The sequence below is a fragment of the Callorhinus ursinus genome, unplaced genomic scaffold, assembly GCF_003265705.2.
Source record: "Callorhinus ursinus isolate GAN/ISIS: 27379988/994484 unplaced genomic scaffold, GSC_fseal_2.0 scaffold109, whole genome shotgun sequence".
Taxonomy (NCBI): Eukaryota; Metazoa; Chordata; class Mammalia; order Carnivora; family Otariidae; genus Callorhinus; species Callorhinus ursinus.
In genome coordinates this window covers 106,579-129,455 of record NW_027397171.1, presented here as the reverse complement: position 1 = coordinate 129,455, position 22,877 = coordinate 106,579, and the positions used below count along the sequence as shown (strand labels likewise).

Here is a 22,877-nt window from a genome sequence, read left to right as displayed (position 1 = left end):
AACTTTGACTGGAGGCTTTTCCAAATCACTTACACTCAAAGAGCTTTTCTCTGTATGGAATCTTTAATACACTTTAAGAATTGAGGTAATGCTGAAAGTGTCCCCAAAGCAGTCACACATACAGGGTTTTGCTGCAATGTGGATTTACCGATACAGAAGACTGATTTTAGTGAAGGCCTTCCCACTTTTTTTATATTTATGGGTTTTCTGGTAATAAGCACTGCTTCCAAATGAAGACCTCCCTACTTGCTCCTATCCAAAGGGAATCTATGTTTAATGAGACTTGAGCTCACATGGAATGTTTATGACACTGAAGATATCCCCAACAGTTCTCTGCTATCTGACAAGACCAGTCCAGTATCTGAAGGCTTTGCCACATTCTTTACTCTGGTGGGACTCTTCTTCAGGAATGGCTTCTCTGTTGTGTAGTGTAATGGGCCTTAGGTTTACACTGAAGGTCTTTTCAGGCTGAGAATACTCATAGGATTTCCTCAAGTCTGGACATGCTGGTGCTTAGTCAGGACCACTGGTGTTCCATGGTTTATTAGGGAGAGATATTTTTAGATCACTCATTTTAGACTGAGCAGCTGCTTCTTTTATTAGTTTATTACAAGTAGAAATTGTACACAAGGTAAGGGAATATTTCCCACTCCCAGAGCAGTGACAGAAGTGAATTCCAGGGCAAATTCTCCCAAGTGTCTTAGGTCCCTTTATCAGAGAGATACTCTGGCTTGGCTTGAAGCACCGTAAGCTGATTCCTCAAGGGGCTTCTCCCTCACTTGGCGGTGGAATTCTGCAAAACTCTGCTTTGAAATGGACTCCTTGTTTAGGGCCAGGAGTCACCATCTGAAAGAACCGGTTGATCATGAAATTAGCATCTTTTTCCCTAGAGGCAGAACGAAGTCAAATGTAACAAATGAGAGCAGCCTACAGAGAGAAATCACCTAAAACATGGCTTTTTATATGTGGAAGTTCTAAATAAGAGTATATACTTGCTTTTTCATTAATTTCTACTCTTTAGTATTTTCTTCTTTTTCCTTTCTTTGGGTTATTTTCCTGTTCTTTTTTTTTTTTTTAATTTTTTAAAGTAATCTCTACACCCAAGATGGGGGTAGAACTCATGACCCCAAGATCAAGGGTCGCATGCTCCTCTGAGCCAGCCAGGAGCCCCTTTCCTGTGCTTTTTTAAAAGTTCTCAAAAATGGATGTTTACAGCATTTTCTTCAGCTTTTGTTCTTTTCTAAATATAGCATCTATATTTTTTAAATGAAATAATTAACCTAAGAAGCTTAAAAAAGTACCTGGCACAGACTAGGTCTCAATAAATGGAAGCTATTACTGTTAGTATGATATCACTAATGTAAAACAGGAGAAGTAAAATAGGAGGAAGGGACTGGGAAGGAGACGCAACACTTATTCAAGACCCCCTGTGAACATAACAACATATAAAGCAGATTAGAGAGGCCATCACATCAACAAAGCATTTTACTTTCTCTCTGGAGAGATTATAGAAGTCTCAAAGCTGGAAGGGATATCAGAGACTATTTAGCCTGTCTCCTTTATATATAGAAACTGAGGCCTAGCTAGGTGGTGTTTGTCTAGTATAATACAGTTACTTAGAGGTTAAAAACAGGTTGAGACCAAGGGCTCTTAGATCTCACGGGGCTCTTGGATCTCACCTTTAAAGTTTTTACCAGTGTAAGACACTGGCTCTTAGAGCCCAATGTGGTACATAAACAACCTTCATATTAAAACTCTCATTTTACAGTTAGTAGTTAAGAGAACAGATTGTCAGGTTAGACTTCCAGTTTCAATTCCTGGTTCGATCATTGCCTAGCTGAATGACCAAGTTTTTAATGTCACTGTTCCTCCATTTCTTCAGCTGTGAAATGGGAGTATAGTAGTATGTATCTCATATCATTGTTTTTTATTGAGAAAAAAATACATATAAGGCACTCAGAAAAAGCCCTGGCATAGAAAGTATTCCATAAATATTGGCCATCATGGTAGATATACTATCTCCATGGAAGATTTTCTTAGTTACTTATTGCCATCTTTGTAAGGATCTTTTTCCCCCACCATATAGTTAAGAAGCTTGGTCATTTGACCTGCTTTGGCTAATGAACTATAAGTGGAAACAACATACACTCCTCCTGAGTATATGCTGTAGAAGCCATTGTGTGGCCCTACCATTGTTTTTCTTTCCCTCCTTAAGCCTGGATCCCGGAGTGGAGAGAATGTATTGCAGAGCTGCAACTGACCCATAGCTGACACACAACATAAACAAGAAAATGTTTTGTACTGTAAGTAACTGAGATTTGGGGCAGTAACAGGGCAGGGTGGGGAGGCAGTTTTGGTAACATAATACAAATCTAGTTGGTCATAAGTAGCCTAAGTCAACTTGTACCATTTCACAGCACTTCGGCGCACCAGCTGCCAGGTGTCGCAGTGGTCAGTTAACACAGGCAAACAGGAAAGTAACAGCTAAGCCTTTCATGACTTACTGCACTGGTGTTAGCAAGACGCTCCACAAGACAAAGTGCTGGCAGCTGCAGTGTTCCCTTCTTAATCCATGAACAGTGCCAGGCGAGGGTTAGGTGAATCAGCACAGGTGTGGGGACTGTCTCACTGCCAAGAGAGCACTAAACAAAAGGGTCCAGTCATTTTATGGACCTGGGGGCCAGGAGGAAGAAGAGGGGAAAAGGCTGGGAATGGAAAAGTACTGACTACTGAGTCCGAGTAGGGAAAAGTGTCTTCAAGTTCCCTTTACCCCAATAAGGGAGTCTTGGCAGAGTTGCTTAGGCAAGGCCCCCAGTGATAGGCCTCCAGATGGAGGTGCCTGGGCTAGACAGAGATGTCTAAGAGCACTACTGTCCAGGCAGTCTTGAATCCTTGCGTGCAACTCAGACTGCATGCATTAGCTGTGCCTCAAAGACTAGTGTGGGAGGGCAGCTTTCCCCTTACGAGGGGTAAAGCATTTATAATTGCCTATAATCAGGTCTAAAAAATCACACACAGAAATGAAGCTAGACTCCTCAGGTAAGATGATTTGTTCCACTGAATACCTAAACATAATGTAAAGGTACAATAATTAGGAAAAAGTGGTATTCATGCAAGGAAAGGCAAATAAACCAATGGAACATAACAGGGAAACCAGAAACAGATCTACGCATATATGGACTATTGATATATGACAAACGAGCACTGTACAACAGTGGGGGAAAAAGAGAGTCTTTCCTATAAGTGATGCAAGATAAACTGGATATTCACATGGGAAAAGAATGAAATTTAACTACCTCATTCATACATAAAATCAATTTCAGCCAAATCACTATATTGTACATCTGGAACAAATAGAACACTGCATGTTAACTACAATGAATTAAAAATTTTTTTAAATCAATTTTAAATGGGTTATAGATATAAATGGAAAAGCAAAACTAAGACTTTTTTTTTTTTTTTAAAGATTTTATTTATTTGAGAGCAAGAGAGTGAGAGAGAGCATGAGTAGGGGGGAGAGGCAGAGGTAGAGGGAGAAGCAGACTCCCCATTGAGCAGGGAGCCCTACATGGGGCTCGATCCCAGGACCCTGAGATCATGACCTGAGCTGAAGGCAGACGCTTAATCAGCTGAGCCACCCAGGTGCCCCAAAACTGTAAGACTTTTAAGGAGTAAATATAGATCAGCCTCATGATCGCAAGCAGAGAAAGAATTCTTCAAAAGATACACCAAACAAAAAGATACAAAGAAAAAGATAAACTGGACTAATAAATTTAAAAAACTAATGCTCATCAAAAGGCATCATTATTAAGAAAATTAAAAGGCAAGCCATAGAGTTGAAAAGGGTATTTGTATTTTCTGTGAAAGGGACTCTCATTAAGAATATGTAAATAATTCCTACAACATGTATAGGCATCTATCCATGAATTTTCCATAAAGAACACCAACCAACCAATAAGCACACAGTGAGCTTATCTACTTTTTGTCCAAGAGAGATGACCTCATCTCTCAAGGCTAGCAGGGGCATAAACAATACGAACAAGCGGCCTGGGTAAGAGTGTGGCCAGGGTCCTGCCGTGCTAGCCAGCAGGACATGCAGGAGTGCAAGAGGCCCAACAAGGGCTGTCTCCTCCCAACAATGGCATAGAGTTACAAGGTAAAATGCACTTCTCACTACATTTCAACACTAGCCCAGAGAGGATGTTTCACACTTTCAAGCATAGATAACAAGGAATCTCACAGTCTGGCCCCCAGCTGTCTTCAGTGTGATCTGTCACTATTTCCCTACTGTATTCTATAATCAGTGAAAACCTCCCTCATTTCCCCCCACATACCTTTTTTTTTTTAAGATTTTATTTATTTATTTGAGAGAGAGAGAGACCGCATAAGCGGGGGTAGGAGCAGAGGGAGAGGGAGAAGCAGACTCCCCACTGAGCAGGGAGCCCTGTGCGGGGCTCGATCCCAGGGCCCCAGGATTATGACCCGAGCTGAAGGCAGACGCTCAACCGACTGAGCCACGCAGGTGCCCACACACACGTACCTTTTAGCATGTGATTCCCAATGTATCTTCCTGTCCCTTTTCCTGTGGCTGAAGAACTCACTCTTCCTCTAAGATTTCTTCCCTTCTCTGAGGACTTTTCAACCCTTCCACCAGTGGTTGTTACACCTTCAGTGCCAAGCCCTCTGTACAAACCTAGTGGCTTTATCACTGTAATTACTGTTTCCTATCTGCTCCCTTCCCCCTGTCCCCAAACCGACTGTAAGCCCTGGGACAGCAGGGTGATTTTTTCATTTATCTTTGTATTCCTAGTGCCTGGCACAAGGCCCAACCCACAACAGATGATCATTAACACCTTAATTTGAGCTCACAAGAAATAACCATGTTACATGCATCCTGATCTCCTAACACTATATTCTTCAGTAAAAGAAATTTTTTTTTTTCTCCAGAATATCTGCTCCTTCAAAGTCTTCAGAATACTCACCACTTATTGCTTAGGATTCAGCTGTGCTGGTTTGGGGTGGGATATAGCATCTCTTCAGTGCTGATCCCTGAAGAGTCTGTCTGCAAACCTCCACCCTAGGGACAAACCAAGACATTTGGGGCCAAAGAGGTAAACACTAAAAACACTAATGATAACAATACAGAAACAGGGTGGCAGGGAACTCTCTCTAGGGCAGAGCAAGGAGCAACCAGTCTCCTTCAACTGTCAAAAGGCAGAAAGAAGCAGGGCAAAGGAATTCACACTTTCAATCCAGCATAGCAAAGACAATTTCCTAGAGTTTTGCTGAGGCCCTCAATTTCTGCCTTTAGGTATGTGCCTCACTCTCTCTAGCATGCCCCATGCCCCAGGTGAGGTCCTGTTTCCTCAATTTGAGCGCCATAACCATGACCTTCTGTGTTCAGCCCCCATGTCCATGTCTACAGTTACCCGGGCAGAGGGGTTAAGCACTATCTCAATACCAGAGACTTTGTGATGTGCTTTTCCACATGCATCTTGGACCTCAGTGATTGATGGCACAAGTTGGTGCAAAGCTTCATGGACCCCAGTGTATCTATGGGCTGACTGGACTGAAGTGAGAAATCCTGGGAACTGTGCATCCCTTTACAACACAGAGTCATCCTACTCTGAGGAGTGAACATCATTTCACCTTCCCAGAGAATGTTTCCTTCTGCCTATCCACACTGTGGACCAAATCAATCTGCATTTTCCATCAATTTGGTATTCATCTTCAACCTCGAGGGATTTAGTTTCAGGGACCAAAAGAATTTCAGGCCTGTTACCCAGGAGTTAGAAATCACTATTAATATAAAAAAATAGTAACAAAGTAATTTTAAAGTCCAGATCTCTTTCCTGAGTTTCATATGTGCATATATAACTTCTGGGTTTTAGGCCTGGGGATGGGGTTAGAAAGCTAGGGTATAGTTTGATGAACAGCTCTTCTGGGATTTCCACAGACATAAAAAAGACATTTTCCAAAGTAAACTCAATAACTTTCTACCACTTCTCGAATCTACCACACTCTTGGTTGATACGAGGCATCAAGCTTCAAGGAGTCACTCAAATAGATCCTTGAAAGTCATCCTAAAACCAATGCCAACTCAACAGTTTCCAAGTTAGTCCCATCCTCATACCCTCTTGAATCTGCAGATGCCACACTGCACTTTGAGAAACACCAAATGCAAGGGTTTGGAGCACCTGAAGCTTTTAGAAAGGCTTTTTGTTTTTGTTTTTAGTTCAGAAAGCTCCGTCAAGTGTAGGGGTTTTTTGGATCAGTAAGTCAAAATGCCTGGGATTTTGTTGGCAAAGCAAGAATGACCCTGAAGAATTACCTACTGGATTCCTACCTAAAAAGAGGCAGTGTACCCTCTGCCAAGGAAGTTACTAACCCAACTATCTAATCACTCCTGAGAGAACAGAGGTACATCCAAGGCAAAAAAAGGAAAACCAATTGGTTAGTATTTCCAGAAACAATGAGAATATGTGGTTCCTGTCCCACCAATCAACACTACTTCTGATTTCAAAACTTAATAGGTTTCACCCATAATACTGGCAGCAAAAACAAAAGGCTTGTACATGAGAAAAATAAAAACAATGCTTGAATTACTGACGTTTGCTCTTACTAAACCAAAACAAACTACATTATAGTATATATTTAAATGGCTTTACCTTATGAGTTGTAAAGTGGCATTCTCAGTAGATGTGATTTTAGAACTTTAACTAGTCACCATTCTGGAGTCATTTTCATTGACTTCTCACTTCTTCAATATTCTAAGGGACCAAGTATCAATTAAAACACTAACTTTTACCATACCCTTCTTTTGGTGTTAACTTCTGATACAAAAAAGGCCTTTGGAATATCTTCACCACATAAATCACTGAAGACACTTTCCTTTGGCATGTATTTTCTGGTGTTTGGTAAGATTTGAACTCCCACGGAAAGCTTTCCCACACTCATCACACTCATACGGTTTCTCTCCAGTGTGGATTCTCTGGTGATGGATAAGGGTGGAGATTTGGCTGAATGCTTTCCTGCATTCTCCACACTCATAGGGCTTTTCTCCAGAGTGAATCCTCTGATGATTAATAAGGGCGGAGTTCACGTAGAAGGCCTTCCCACACTCCTTACACTCATACGGCTTCTCTCCTGTGTGGATTCTCTGATGTTTGATGAGGGCTGAGCTCACGCTGAAGGCTTTCCCACACTTGTCACACTCATAGGGCTTTTCACCAGAGTGTATTCTCTGATGTTTGATAAGGTCTGAGCTCACGCTAAAGGCTTTGCCACATTCATTACACTCATAGGGTTTCTCTCCATTGTGGATTCTCTGATGGATGATCAGGTGTGCCCTCACACTGAAGCCTTTCCTACATTCATTACAAGTATAGGGCTTCTCACCAGTGTGGATTCTTTCATGCACAGTGAGGGTTGAGCGCACACTGAAGGCTTTTCCGCAGTGATGACACTCATAGGGTTTCTCTCCAGTGTGGATTCTCCGATGTCGAACAAGGCCTGAGCTCTGAGCAAACTTCTTTCCACATTCACTACATGTATACCGTCTTTCGTCTGTGGGCCTGTCCTCAGGCCTTTGTACCTGGTTCATATACTGAGAGGTTTTTTCATACTTGGGAATCTGAAATGTATCCCTCTTATATATGCTGGCAATCTGCTGGTGTGGGTCCATCCTTACAAAAATCTTCCCTTCAGAATCGCCACCTTATTCATACCTCTGGCCTTGATTCCTGAAATAATAACGAACAAACTTTCAACTGTAATTTATTCCCTGCTGCTAAAGCAACAGGGCAGGATACAGACTTAACTAGAACTCTCAAACATGTTTGATAAACCCAGGACACACCACTTGTATGACAGCCAGATCAAATGTTTTATTTAGTCTCTATACCGTAACATATCACAAAACTAACAGAATGAACATCTGACTCAAACTATTTAAAATTTACCCTTCATAAAGGTATCTAAAGCACAGAATCTGAAATATAAGTGAATATAAAAATAATACATAGTTCCTACTTAGACAGACTTTTTATCATATTTAACTAAATTGGGACACAAGACAGGAACTGAAGAGATCTGTAGACAGTAGAGCAGATGAAGGATAGAGAAAGCAAAAGCAGCAGAAATCCAACAGATAATAAGTTGGTAACATCGCTGACAGCTGTGTTTTTACCACTCACGGAAGTCCAACTATGCAGGCTGTCAGAGAAACCGGGGGTAAAAGCAGCTCCACCTGCTACACCACGGCTGTAGCTGATGGGGCAGGACAACACCTGGCCAGCAGGGATGCTCTGTCTCCCGTGGAACTGTGACACAACAGACCCCTCACCTCTCCAAAGAACGGGGCTCCTTTGGCCCGTTCCATATTTACAGTTCAGACCAACATGCAGAAGCTTGGTGGATTGTGACCTCTCTCTTACCCCTGGGAACAAACCCAATTGTCTCCAAACTTGATAAAACTTCTGCCGCAAACTCAAATTACATAAATTATCTCCTCTCTGCCTCTTTCATTTTACAAATTGTTTTATGTCTCAGCAGTAGCAAGTGGACCGTATGTACCCTTGATATGATGAGAATGGCACTTCATCTTTGAGGTCTTCCTCCCCAAAACCTTTAATGGCAGTATAATAATGAGAAAAACATCGGTCAAATCCCAAATGAGTGGCATTCTACAAAAAAACCGGACTCCTCAAAACTGTCAAGGTCCTCAAAGACAAGTGAAGTCTGAGAAACCATCACACCCAAGAGGAGCCTAAGGAGATGTGACAATTAAAAGTAATACGCTATCCTACATGGGATCCTGGAACAGAAAAAGGACATTAGATAAAAATGAGGAAAATATGAATAAAGTATGGATTTTAATAATAATCAACAGTAATTCAGTATTTATAAGTATATTAAACTAATGTAAGGTATTAATACGGGAAACTGGGTGTGGGGTATATAGGAACTCTCTGTACTATCTTCAAAATCTTTCTATAACTCTAAAATGTCCAGAGTACCCAGAAACTATTCTAAAAATTTTATTTAAAAATCTGTCTATGCCAGGAGCCTGGCTGGCTCAGTCACAAGAGCATGCGACTCTTGATCTTGGGGTCATGTTGGGTGTAGAGATTACTTTAAATAAACTTAAGGGGCACCTGGATGGCTAAGTGGGTTAGTGTCTGCCTTCAGCTTGGGCCCATGTCGGGCTCCTGGCTGAGGGGGCAGCCTGCTTCTCCCTCTCCCCACTCCTTGTGCTCTCTCAAATAAGTAAGATCTTTTAAAAAATAAAATAAACTTCAGGGACGCCTGGGTGGCTCAGTCAGTTGGGCGTCTGCCTTCAGCTCAGGCCATGATCCCAGGATCCTGGGATCGAGCCCCACATCGGGTTCCTTGCTCAGCGGGGAGCCTGCTTCTCCCTCTGCCTCTCCCCCTGCTTATACACTCTCTCTGATGAATAAATAAAATCTTTAAAAAAAATTAAAAAAAAAAAACAACTTTAAAAAATTTGTCTATGGGGCACCTGGGTGGCTCAGTCAGTTAAGCATCTGCCTTTGGCTCAGGTCATGATCCCAGGGTCCTGGGATTAAGACCCACATCAGGCTCCCTGCTCACTGGGGAGCCTGCTTCTCCCTCCCCCTTTGCCTCCCCACCAGCTCCTGCTCTCTTCATAAAATCTTAAAAAATTAAAACTTAAAAAAAAAACAAACACATGTGGCCAACAGACACATGAAAAGATGCTCAAGGGGCTCCTGGGTGGCGCAGTCAGTTAAGCGTCTGACTCTTGGTTTTGGTTCAGGTCCTGATCTCAGTATCATGAGATTGAGCTCCGGGTCAGGCTCCTTGCTCAACGTGGAGTCTGCTTAAGTTCTCGCTCCGTCTCCCTCTGCCCCTCCTGCTTGTGCTGTCACTCTAAAATAAACAAATAAATCTTAAAAAAAAAAAAAGATGCTCAATATCACTCATCATCAGGGAAACTCAAATCAAAACCACGGTGAGATACCACCTCACACCAGTCAGAATGGCTAAAATTAACAAGTCAGGAAACAAGAAATGTTAATGAGGATATGGAGAAAGGGGAACCCTCCTACACTGTTGGTGGGAATGCAAGCTGGTGCAGCCACTCTGGAAAACAGTATGGTAGTTCCTCAGAAAGTTAAAAACAGAGTTACCCTATGATCCAGCAATTGCACTATGTATTTACCTGGGGAATATAAAAACACCGAGTCAAAGAGATACATGCACCCTGATGTTTATGGCAGCATTATCTACAATAGCCAAACTATGGAGCCCAAATATCCGTTGACTGATGAATGGGTAAAGAAGAAATGGTGTGTGCATATATACACAATGGAATATTACTCAGCTAGAAAAAGAACAAAATCTTGCCATTTGTAAAGACAGGGATGGAGCTAGAGTGTACTATGCTAAGTGAAGTAAGTTACAGAAATACAAATACCATAGGATTTCACTCATAGGTGGAAGTTAAGAAATAAAACAAAGGGAAAAAAAGAGAAAGAGACAAATCGAGAAACAGACCCTTAATTACAAAGAACCCAGAGAGGAGGGGCGTGGGGAATGGGTTAAATAGGTGATGGGGATTAAAGAGTGCATTTGTCATGATGAGTATCAAATTATAACACTGTATGTTAATTAGCTGGAATTTAAATAAGAGTTAAAAAATAAAAATTAAAAAATGAGTCTGTTTTTGAATAGGTAATATACAACTGAAAAGTCAAAATTCTCTAAAAAGACAAACAGGAAGTCTTATTTCCACCATGACCCTCCTGATTCCCACCCCCGGAAGGAAGCACTTTTACTCGTTGGTTGTGTCTCCGAATGTTTCTTTACGCAAACGAGTATTTTTTAAGCGTCTGGCTGCCTTCCCGTCGTGGGCGGGTAGGGAGGTTTCCCCACAAGTGTGGCGCACGCACCCCGCCCTCCGCGGCGTAGGGGCTGAACCGTTTCTCAGTGACGCTGCCGGGTCACGTCCCCTGAACAGCGGCTTCCGGGCAACCCGGACAAAGGCCTCGCTGCTGTCGGGCTCACACACTCGGACTCTGGCCCAGAATCCGGAAGACATGGTACCGGGGAGGCACGTGGCTAAGCTGCTATCATCAGCAAAACGTGCAGAACCCCTGGTCCTCCCCACAGCCCCGGGGGCCTGCCGCTTCTCACACCGGAGTTACCGGCTCCCGGCCCCGCCGCCAGGTGCCTCCTCTTCCCCTCCCAGCTCCAAACTGCGGACACTTCAGGCAACTACAAAGCACAAACATATTTTTTTCTCTGAATAAATGACCTTAAGCTAAAGATGTGTGTCAAATACCCTTCCGTTACCAGATAGCTTTGGGTTAACATTTTTAGCTCCGAAGAAAAGCTATCGAGAAGGAGAGGCGTTTGCGCTCATCTTTTCAACGGAAGAAAGGGGCCGCGCGGGGCGAGGGAAAATGCACCAAAAATGCGAAAGAAAGGCGTTTCAGCTAACTTTTTTCTTTGAGGCAAAAAGAGTTTTCAAGAACACCTCAAGAGAACTGCCAAGTGCCCCTCGGCTATGAGGGCTGTCACGCACTGGACGGCCCCTGAGGACACCCCCCCCCCGCACCCTCAATTCAGCCCCGTGAGAGGGGCAAGCAGGGTCGGCTGCCCCAGAGGAGCGGCGGCCGGGGGCGTGGGGACGTCGCCGGGACGCGCACCCCCCCTTCCCCGAGCCGAGGAGGAGCGGGCGGAGGCGGCAAAGGACACGCGGCTGAGCCAACGGGGCTGCCTCAGGGCGCACCCAAAACCCGAGAGCAAGGACGAGACGACGCGCCACCTGCACCTTCCAGGCTCTGGGAGCACGGACGTCGGGGCGGGAACAGAGACACCCGCGCCGCGCACCGGACGGGCCGCTCTAGGGCCCCGCAGGTTCCCTCTCGGTGGTTCCTGAGCCGGGCACCGGACGGGGTTCTGTTGACTTCAAACAAGGCATTGTATACCTATCTCCTTTACTCCCGCAAAGATGACGTTACAGTCCTTCTCTCACATATATGAAAACTGAAAAGGAGACAGATTTTTCGAGGTTGGACAAGTAACCACACAGCAGAGAGGAAATCTGAACCTAGATCTATGCACTCCCAAATCCTTCCACTTAGCACTCAGAAATTACTTCTTAATTTGTAAATTTAACACTATTCCAATAAAAATACAAACTTTTTTAGAAGTAGATTTTAACACTCACACAGATAAGTAAACAAGCAAGACTCTGGGAAAACTGAAAAAGGAGGGTAATGAAGGAGCACTTGTTCTAAATGATCTTTAACAGATTATAAAGTCTCAGTGGTACAGTGTCCTACTGTGAGGGAGACACACAAATGGTACAGAATAGAAAGTCCAGAAATAGATGCACTCAGAGGGAGAAACTTAGCATAGAATAAAGGTACTAAATCAGTAAGAAAAAGATGAGGAGACTCCTCAATAAATGTATGGTGAGAACTAGGTAATCATCTGGAAAAATGTTAAACTGGATTTCTTCCTTGGTCTATACTCAGGCAAATATTCCAAATAAATTGAAGTTGTGTTAAAATGTAAACTATAAAAAGTACCAGAGGAAAATGTGGGAGGTAAAATGTGGGAGGTCTTTTAAACCCTCAGTATAAGAAAGCCTTTCTAATTATGAACCCAAATCCAGAGGCAATGAATGAAAAGATTGATACATTGGGGGTCCATACAGAGAATCAAAATTCCTGCAAGATAAAAAAACAAACAAACCACCACAAGCAGTCAAAGGTAAGTAAAAAATGGAGCACACATACACAACTTATGTCTCAGACAACAGGCAGTAAACATGGAACTCTCGAACAATAACATACTGTGGAAATGGCAGCAGTGCACTGGGTGCCCTCTTGCTCCACCCTCACTTTGAATCAGATTCTGAATTCATAACAACACCCTTACCCTGATCTTGTTATATAAGTTAAAAAAAAAAAAAAATTTCTCCCGAGGTCCCTTACTTCTAGAGCCTTCAGAAGACCACAGAATGTCAAAGTTTAACACTTACTACCCTCCTGCGGGGTAAAGAGTCCCTGTAGTTGATATTTCAATGGTGTATTCCTGGGTAGGAGCTGGAGGGACAGTGGTTCTCCCTTTGCTCCCGGGGCTGGTATTTCTTGATAGATTACTTCTTAAATGCATGCAAGAGCTGGGACCTGGAAAAAAATTAAACACATGAAATCATGAATATATCACTGTATAAACAAAGCAATCAAGAGAGCAGACCCATCCCAGGGAGATATGGAGAAAAAGAAATAATGACAACAAATATTTAGATACTACTTATGTATCACAAACTGTTCATGTAATCTTGATAACAATTCTAGGCAGGTGCTTTTTATCATCCTCGTTTACATTCGAGGAAATGCAGGCACAGAGAGATTAAAATGATTTGGCCACAATCACAGGTTTAGACGTACATGTCCCAAAAAATAGAAGAAAAAGAAGACACATACGTAAGAGACTAAACGTTTTATGAGGACTTAATACCTCTCCCTTCCCCTGCTGCTGTCTGGGTTCATCCAACTCAGCCACGTTCTCGGCGACGACCCGCCCCCACGCTGGCCCCTCTCCCAGAGCCGCCTGGCCCACCTCAGGCCTAATGGTTAGAAACTGGCCTCAGCCACTGTCAACCGGGCTGCTGGAGCCAGCTGAGAGACAGGAGTTTTCTGGTAACAGAATTCTTAAAACCAGCAAAAACAAGCCCTCTACTTCTGCCACACAGTTTTGGAGTCTGCAAGCCGGTAAGATTCCTCTTAAGGGCCTCTTTTTCCGTTACCCTTCTTCTGTGAAAGAAACGTTATTTTACTCAGAAAAGGCAAAGACTGCCATAGGTGTTACACAAAGTGCCGAAGGGATGGGAGAGAAGGCAAACGGGGCGCTAATTTGCTAAGAAGGCTGTGACAGCGCCGGCCGGGTAGCCCGCGTGGCCTGTGCCACGGACTCTCCCCCGACAGCGTCCCACTGCACTCCCGCGCCGGGAGGAGGGCAGCGCGGCAGTGGACGGAGAGGTGGCTGCTCAAGGGCACGGGCGATTGACTACCGCCAGGCTGCAAGAGACGTGTGCTCCGCATTCGGAAGGACTCGCCCTGGGCACGCCAAGTGGAGGGGAAGCCCCTCCTATACTCATTTCGAGTCGTCCGCCGCGTCCCCCTTCCGTCCGGAAAGGCGAGCTGAGGGTCTACCAGGAAGGCACGGTGCTGCGGGGACTCAATAAAGCTCGGGAGGCCGTAGCAAAGCCCAGGCTTACCACCCCGAGAGGAAGCAGCTCCGAACCGCGAGAAAACCCCTCTGGCCAGCCGCACCTGGGCGTCACCCGCGGCCCCAAAGACCGCCGGCCCGGCCCCCGCGTACTGGGTCCCGGAGAGAGGGAGGCAGCCTGCAGGTGCCCGCCGCGCAGCGCCCGCCACGCCGCCGCACACGGACCGGAAGTCCCGGCACTTCCGGGGCGGCCCCCCGAAAACTTCCGGGCGGGCCCTCTAGCTGCCCCAACCTGGTTCCGGCCTCGGGCACCTGTGTGGCGCCTCTCCTTAACGAGCTTTGGGCGTCCTGATTTTGCCAGTGTAGGACGGACGACTTTTGAATTTTGGAACATCTCGAGGTGGGCCCAACAGGATCCCTAAAACCGACACGCGGGACCGCAGGAGCTCGGAAAGCCAGAGCTGCAAATCTTCTGTGCTTTAAGATGAGGGACCAGGGCTTTCAAAACTTGACCGTGATAACACCGCAAACTCCCTCGAACTAGCCATTTCTGGAAGAATTTAACTCAAGACACCAGTCAGCATACTTGTATGGACATACAAGCTGGTAAAAGTAGTTCCTAAAACGAAACATTACAGTTGGAGGCACTAAGTCTGAATCCATCCCATGGCAGAGTACAAATTAAGAACATATTACAAGGGTCAGACCTGAGGGTATAAACAGCCGGAAAAGAAATGGGCAAAGCATCAGGAAGCCTAGATTCTCTATCTGTACCACTAACTTGAACGGGTGACCCAGTGCAAGCCACAGGCCCCTCTGGATCTCCATTTACAGAATTTCAAGTCACTTCCAAGCCTAGCATTCTATAGACCATGAATAATTCAACACAACAGAGAAACGCAGTTATTTCTTTGGTGTGTTACACACTGAAACCAACTATCTCAAGTTGATCCTTTTCAAACCTGTTTAGGTGCCAAAGAGCTACAAAAGATGAATATTCTTGATCCTTTAAACCATAGGAAATCACATTTTCTCCTTAACAGTCTGCTAAAACCTTTGTAAGTGGGTGTTTTACTTGGCAAACTCTTTCTGGCTTGTGGCTTCCTTGGAATAGTTAATTCTATCTAGAGGGACTGCCCAAGGGGCTGTTGAAGATTGTGTTGTCCCCAAAGCTAAATCGTTTATAAGTTAGAGGCCCCCTGCCGAAATTTTATCTTTGGTTCTATGTAATGAACCAAGATGGGGAAGGCTAGCACTAGACTTGTAGTCCTAGAACACTCACTTGGTAGAATGATGGAACAACAGTGGAGGCAGATCTGATGCTGAAAGCAACCTTAGAACGTCATCAACCATTTTATGGTTTACCATCACCCCAACCTGTATATTGCTGTGAACTCCCATCATTTAAGGCTTTTTCTTTTCTAATCTTACATACTATAAAACATATACACAGGGCTCTTTTAAAGTTTGCCAGTTAACTTTTCTGATCGCACTGCTGGTATTCATCTCTTTTCTTTCTCCTGTATACCTTAAATATATCTAGACCAGGGTTTCTCATGGCACTATTAAACATACGGAGCCAGATAGGTCTTTTGTTGTGAGGGCTGTTTGGGCATGCAGGATATTTAGCAGCATCCCTAGCCTCTATCTGCTAGATGTCAGTAGCATCCCAACTGTCCACTGATGGTACAACCAAAAATATCTCCAGAGGTTGCCAATTTTCTCCAGTTGAGAACCACTGGATATAACCTCAGATATAAAAGCCTCAGTTACAAAAGCCTATTCTCAAGCACTTTTGCAATGATAATCTTAACACAGTAGTCTCTAGTTTCTTATTCCTATTTTCTTCCTTAATGAATAAATACATTTGGCCAAATAAATGGAGAGCTTCATATTTCAGTTTTTGCATATATTCTCCTAAAGTTGGGATTTTTTTTTTTTTAAGATTTTATTTATTGGAGGGGTGCCTGGGTGGCTCAGTTGTTAGGCGTCTGCCTTCAGCTCGGGTCATGATCCCAGGATCCTGGGATCAAGCCCCGCATCGGGCTCCCTCCTCAGTGGGAAGCCTGCTTCTCCCTCTTCTACTCCCCCCTGCTTGTTTCCTCTCTGTCTCTCTCTCTAATGAATAAACAAAACCTTTAAAAAAATTTTTTTATTTATTGGAGAGAGCCTGAGAGCGAGCAGGGGGAGGGGCAGATGGAGAGAGAAAGGGAGATGCAGATTCCCCACTTAGCGCAGAGCCCAATGCTGCAATGGATGCGGGGCTTGATTCCATGGACGCCGAGATCATGACCTGGGCCAAAATCAGATGCTTAACCAACTGAGCCACCCAGGTGCCCCTGAAGTTGGATTTTTTTATTCTTAGTTTGAGGAACAGGCAGTTATAGCTGTACTACAGAAACAGATCTGCATACAAAGTGGTAAGAAACATATAAGCCTTGAAGACAGCTTAAAATTTTCTGTAGGTAACTCCATAAATAATCCACACAATGATTCGACAAGCATTTATTAAACACCTACTGTGTGCTCAGCACTGTACTAGGCACTAGGGGGTGCAGAGATACAAATGGAGAAGTCATTATTCCTGCCCTCAAGGAGCTTACAATTTAATTTTGGAAATAAATACAAATGTGAACTACAATACAGAGTGCTAGAAAATAATTACAAGCAACATATTAGTAAGTGCATGGACCACAGTACAAACTCAAAGGATAAGTGCTGAGGCAGCACAGAACAAGGGAGGTCTCAGTGTGAAGTGAAGTCAGAGAGAGCTCACTCAGAAGATACAAAGAAGCTAGGCTTGAAGGGAGTGATGAACAAGAGCTGGGGCCAAAAACAATCTAAGCAAAAGATGCTGCATGAGAAAGGCACAGAGGCAAGGGCTTGTAAGACAACAGTGTGAGGAAGATGAGTCGAGGTGAATACGCCAGAGAACGAGGCAGAGGCAGATTAAGCATGAAGGGCAAAATAATGAGAGAACTTGGAATACCAGTGCTCTGATAAGAATCATCTGCTGAGTGTTCTGGACTAAAAATGGATTCTGAGGAGGATCACCTTAGAAGCATTACAGGATGGGGATCTTGAAAGCAAGGAAAACAGAAATTACAATTTCCTGGGCGTCGGATGATATGGATCTGCAGAAGGCTATAAGGGGTTGGCAGAAATGTAAAAGATCCAGCCTCATGGAGAAAACTAAGACCTGGAATGTCAAGTGGAGAGCAGAAAAAGACAAAGACAACTACAAGACGGGAATAAGAAATATGAAGGACAGGGCGCCCGGCTGGTTCAGTCAGGAGAGCTCAGGACTCGATCTTGGGGTCCTGAGATTGAGCCCCACATTGGGCATGGAGCCCACTTAAAAAAAAAAAAAGAAATCTGAAGGGCAGTGAGTCTATTCAGGGTAAAGAAGTTAAGCAATAATGCCTATTTAAAAGGAAAATGGCAGCTGGGGGACAAGAGTGATGAGGTCTGTTTTCGAATACCAAGTCGTGTCGGTGTCTGACCCCAGGGTGGGAAATAAGTTACTGAAATACAGTGAAGCATAAACAATCAAAATGAATAGAAGTGAGTACAGAAAAAATACTGGAAAAATCAAGACATGAAGGTTATTTTCCGTGGAGAGGAGGAAAAAGACCAATAAAGCTAGAAACTGGGAGGAAAATGACCAAAAAGGATCCCACAAGCCAAAGAAGAGAATTCCTGAGTTGCAGGGTCAACTCAACAGGGTGAAATACAGATCAAGGACAAGAACTAAGAAAAGGCATTGATATTGATCCACAGGACACTTCAGTGGAATACTGAGTACAAAAGCCAGTAAGAAGTTTCAAGAGTATAGTAATGAGAAAATGGGATGGAGCGATGGATGGTACATTTGAAAAACCATGAATGACGGAAGAAAAACAGAATGGCAGTTGGGAATGGGCAGTGAAGCTGAAGGGTTTCCACATTTTATGCTGTAGGTAAATTTTACTGTCATCCCAACTGACCATATGCCTGGCCTGGCACGGCACATGGATATTTCATTTCCCTCCACAATTCTAGTTCCCTGGGGCAGTTTTTAGAGAGAAATGTACTTGAATCTGTACATTATTGCTTTATCCTCTCAGTTACTCTTTTAAACATGTTTTACTTGTACCATTTAGCTTTCTAGTACTACAGAGCATCAAAAGTATCAACTAAAATAACATTTTCAACCAATTATCCAATAGTTGCAATGGATCTGTACTATATTATACTGTGCACTCCCTTCCCCAGTAGCTCTTATGGCCAGGGATTCAGAATTTCCAGATGGCTGGCCAGGGTCAGGGTGTTCATTAGAGACATGGTAGCACACGGGTCAGCAGCACAGGCTCGAGAATCTGACCCTGTAGGGCAGAGTCCCTGCTCTGTCACTTCCCAGCTCCAGAACCTTGGTCAACTCACTCACCCCTCTAAGCCTATTTCCTCATCTATAAAATGCGGGATATACTATCTATCAAACCATGAAAAATGCTTAGCATAGGGCTTGGCACACAGTAAGTGCTTAATAAATGTCAGCTATTACTATTTAGAGTCTCAGGACCAAGAGTAAAGCTAACTGCTCTGTGTGGGAATCATCCACCACATTCTAGCGCTGCCACCTTGCTCAATGGCGGAAATCTTTGAAACCTAAGATGCGTCTTCTAGGACTAAGTTGGATGGCAGCAGAGTTACAGAAGAACCACTTTATCATGCTGGGCCCTAAAATGAGATCATGATGGGAGGAGAAAGTACTGGTGAACAGTTCATTTCAGATTAAGAGCATAAAAACAGAGTCTGCAGGATATAAAGGAACTTAGCACACATCACTCAGTCAGGAGCTCAAGGTCATAAAGATGGATCAATAACACTCTAGTGCAAAGAGTGAGAAGTGGAGACCAAGAATGGACTTCTACGTAGGCCCCCAAAGAAACAACAGCCTTTTCTACTCTTACACTACGTGGCTATTTCTACATGTGGGCTGAACTAACCTCGATAGTTCTTTCAAGTCACGGTCTTTCCTCATTCATCCCAGGATCACACTAATCTTTCTGGGCATATATTATTTTCTTTGAATTTCTGCCAGATGCTCAGTAATTATAGATTTAAGTAATGTGGCTACACATTACCGTGAGTAGAGAGATGTTAGCTGGTATACTTATAGTCATTTTCACATGTTGCTCTGAGAGCTTCCACTGGAATAGAAGACAAGTGTTCCTCGGAACTACATGGGAGGACTATGTGTATGTGTGCACATATTTTCCCTCTGACGATGTACCCATCATATATAGTATCTGCACACAGGCAGCACTGGCCTCAGGCAGAACTGGTACCTTACAGAGGGTAAGGCACAACTGAAGCAGAGAGCAAGGATCTGGAGACAACCAGATTTGTTTCTGGTTTCTTGAACTTTCAAGTACAAGGGAATGAAGAATGGAATTCCCTTTGAGTACAAGGGAATCTACAGGCCAAAAGAAAAAAAGAGAGAGAGTAAGAAAACAAAAGATAATGGAAAGCACTGTTTTGAAAAAGTTAACCAAGGAAACCAGGATGGCAAATGATAGGTGGGTATTAATGACTCAATGAAACAGGGGTAGTAACTTTGATGTTGTTAGTGATCAGGGTGGGCCACAGTGGGGCAGAGAAGGGATTTTACAGAGAAGGAATTTATGATCCAAAAGGCAGACCTTTATGCTAAAAGATTTTATGACCTTTTGAAAACCATCAATACGTGTTAATTGTTGTTCCTGTTTAGAACAGTGTGAAATTGTGTAACTTCTCTTGGCATGTATCCTATTCTTCTGAACAGGATTAATGGAATCAATTCCAATTTTGAAAGCTGATTTTGGAAAAAAGCCAAAAGTAACTCCATTCCAAATGTGATGAACAAGTGGGTAATAGTCAAAAATGAGATGTTATTCAAGGGTAAAAGTCTTCCAAATATTTGGAGGAGCAGTAGCACTAATGGAATAACCAGAAGTGCCGAATTTAAAGGACAAACCATGTCTGGATGCATAAATTCTGGTGTGTTCCTTAAACCAGCCTCATCACCTTATATAATAATATCCCTTGGTATACTGAAAGCCTCCAAGAAAGATAGTGCCCAGCGATGACGAGTTAATACTGTGTCTCTGCTGGATTACAGATGGAGCACACCAGAATTCAGAAGGATGAGGAGCTGTGAGGTGAAGTACTGGACGGATTACCACTGTGGACACAGAAAGCTCATGGCAAGAAACAGATGAGGAATGAAGGGTGAGGTGCTAAGGCCATCTAACAAGGTGGGACCAGGGTAATGACAAGAGTGACAGACCATCTGGTCAGGGGTTTGCGCAGACTGGTAAGAACCTGAGAGGGCAGTACTATAATGGGCCAGAGGGCTGCGTATACATTCTTTGTAAGGATTTTTAGGTCTTCTTCAAGCACCCCTGTCTCCCCTTTCTCCCACGTGATGCTGTAACTGGGATAATGTTACCACCTCTGTGCCACCACAGTGTTCAGTGGGAAGGTGGAAAGGAGAGCCAGAAGTCACCAGAACATACAACCACCCGAGCTCAAGAGCAGCCAGGCTGAGTCTCCACTCACCTCTTTCTCTGCTTCATTCCCACAACCATCACTTCCTTTGCTGACACAGGTACTGGGGCTGGGGGTGGTGAAGGATACGTATGGATGTTCAATGACTCAGTGGAGTCAGTGAAGGTGATATATGAAGAAAAATGCTGGAGTGCTGTTAAAAATATAGCATTCTGAGTTTGCGTGGGAATACGGTTTTCCACTGACTATCAGGAACATTAGAATAAAACAAAACACACACTTAAGCATAAATACATTAAGTGTCTAAAAATTTCCCTATAACTAGGTTCTTAGAAAGCTAAATACAAAATAAGTCTCACACAGAGGCTGCTTCAAACTCTAAAGTAGCTTCTCAAATCACATTTGGAGCACAAGTGACCCTCAGGGGAATGAATGGGGGAAGAGGGTCACAGGAGATGGGAAGAAGCAGAGGAACTAGGAGGAGTAGCCTCTCTCAAACCTACAGCTACTCACCCAAAAGACAAAATTAAGTGCCTCCACGACAAGCAACTTGCTCTAATGCTATTTTATTTCTAAAGGATACATTAAACCATCAGGAGCTCCACTCCATCAGACACCTCCCAAGACAGTCAAGCTAATCCACCTGCATCAAGGCACTGGCCCAAACTACTGAAGAGCTATTCTAACTCCACCACCACTATCGATTCTGACCCTAGTGAGGTTGCAATGATGACAAACTTTCTACTACACTGAAAGACCTCTCACCAGCATGTGGTTTCTCTAAAGTTGGATAATGCCCAAACTATGATTGTGGTTTTTTTCCTAAACTCCTATGGATTCAGATTTTTCTCCACTGTGGATTCTCTGATGCCGAATGAGACTTGACCTCTGAATAAAGGCTTTCCCACACTCATTACATTGATAGGGCTTCTCCCCAGTGTGAATTCTCAGATGCTGTATGAGGCCAGTGTTCCCATTGAAAGCTTTCCCACATTCTTTACATTTATAGGGTCTTTCTCCAGTGTGGATTCTCTGATGTTCAATAAGGCCTGACTTCTGACTGAAGGCCCTCCCACACTCATTGCATTTGTAGGGTTTCTCCCCAGTGTGGCTCCTCTGATGGCCAATAAGATGTGAGCTCCGCCTGAAGGTTTTCCCACACTCATCACACTCATAGGGCTTCTCCCCAGTGTGGATTCTCTGATGTCCAATGAGGTGAGAGCTATGACTGAAAGCTTTCCCACACTCATTACATTCATAGGGTCTCTCCCCACTGTGGATTCTCTGGTGCAGAATAAGGCCCGCACTCTGACTGAAAGCCTTCCCACACTGATTGCACTGATACGGCTTCTCCCCAGTATGGATTCTCTGATGCAGGATCAGGCCTGTGTTTTGACTGAAGGCTTTACCACACTCCTTACAGTGATAGCGTTTTACTTTGTTGTGGATATCCTGATGGGAAAGAAGGGCTGACCTGTAACTGAAGGCTTTACCACACACATTACATTGATAGGGTTTCTCCCCAGTGTGGATTCTCCAGTGGCGAACAAGGCCTGAGCTCTGAGCAAAACTCTTCCCACATTCATCACATTTATGTCGTCTCTCCTGGGTGGGATTTCCCCGCTGCCTTTCTAATCTGCCCAGAAGATCTCGGGCTTCTCCATGCTCAAGACCCCCGATAACATCCCCGTTGCATTTGGCAGCTGTCTCTCCATGTGGTTGGATTCCAGGAGATATTACCTGTTTCGAAGATAATTCCCTGTTCTCATTCCTGGTCTCACCAGCTGAAATGAAAATGTGAGAATCATTAAGCCAATGTCACTTTCCATTCTCTATGTTAAAAAGAAATTGAACATAAGGGAAATATACATGGAAAACTAGCAGTAAACACAAAACTTCCATCTGTCTCCAAATACTGCCATAATAGAGAGAGAGATGAAAGCAGGGTCAAGCAGAAGTACCACAGGCCAAATGGGGAAGAAGTGCCATGAAGAAAGAGGGATGTTGGGAGGGCACTAAAGCAAGGAAGGGATCACCTGACAAGAAGCAGGGAAGTGGGAAGGAATATGGAACTGCTGAGGGACCTAATGGGACAGAAATGAAAAAAGCCGCAGTCACTA

At 43.9% G+C, this 22,877-nt stretch overlaps 1 protein-coding gene across 1 annotated transcript in view; it reads right to left on the bottom strand.

Moving 5' to 3' along the window:
* Window positions 1-572: 572 nt before the first annotated feature.
* Window positions 573-22,877, bottom strand: part of ZKSCAN8 (zinc finger with KRAB and SCAN domains 8) — a 35,418-nt gene continuing 13,113 nt past the window's right edge. The window contains exons 6-10 of the mRNA XM_025858520.2: window positions 21,612-22,541; window positions 11,781-11,809; window positions 6,669-7,624; window positions 4,983-5,077; window positions 573-846 (exon numbers count right to left, since the gene is read on the bottom strand). Coding sequence (XP_025714305.2) covers window positions 6,875-7,624; window positions 11,781-11,809; window positions 21,612-22,541 — 1,709 coding nt within the window. The 3' untranslated portion in view covers window positions 573-846; window positions 4,983-5,077; window positions 6,669-6,874. The remainder of the gene's footprint in view (window positions 847-4,982; window positions 5,078-6,668; window positions 7,625-11,780; window positions 11,810-21,611; window positions 22,542-22,877) is intronic.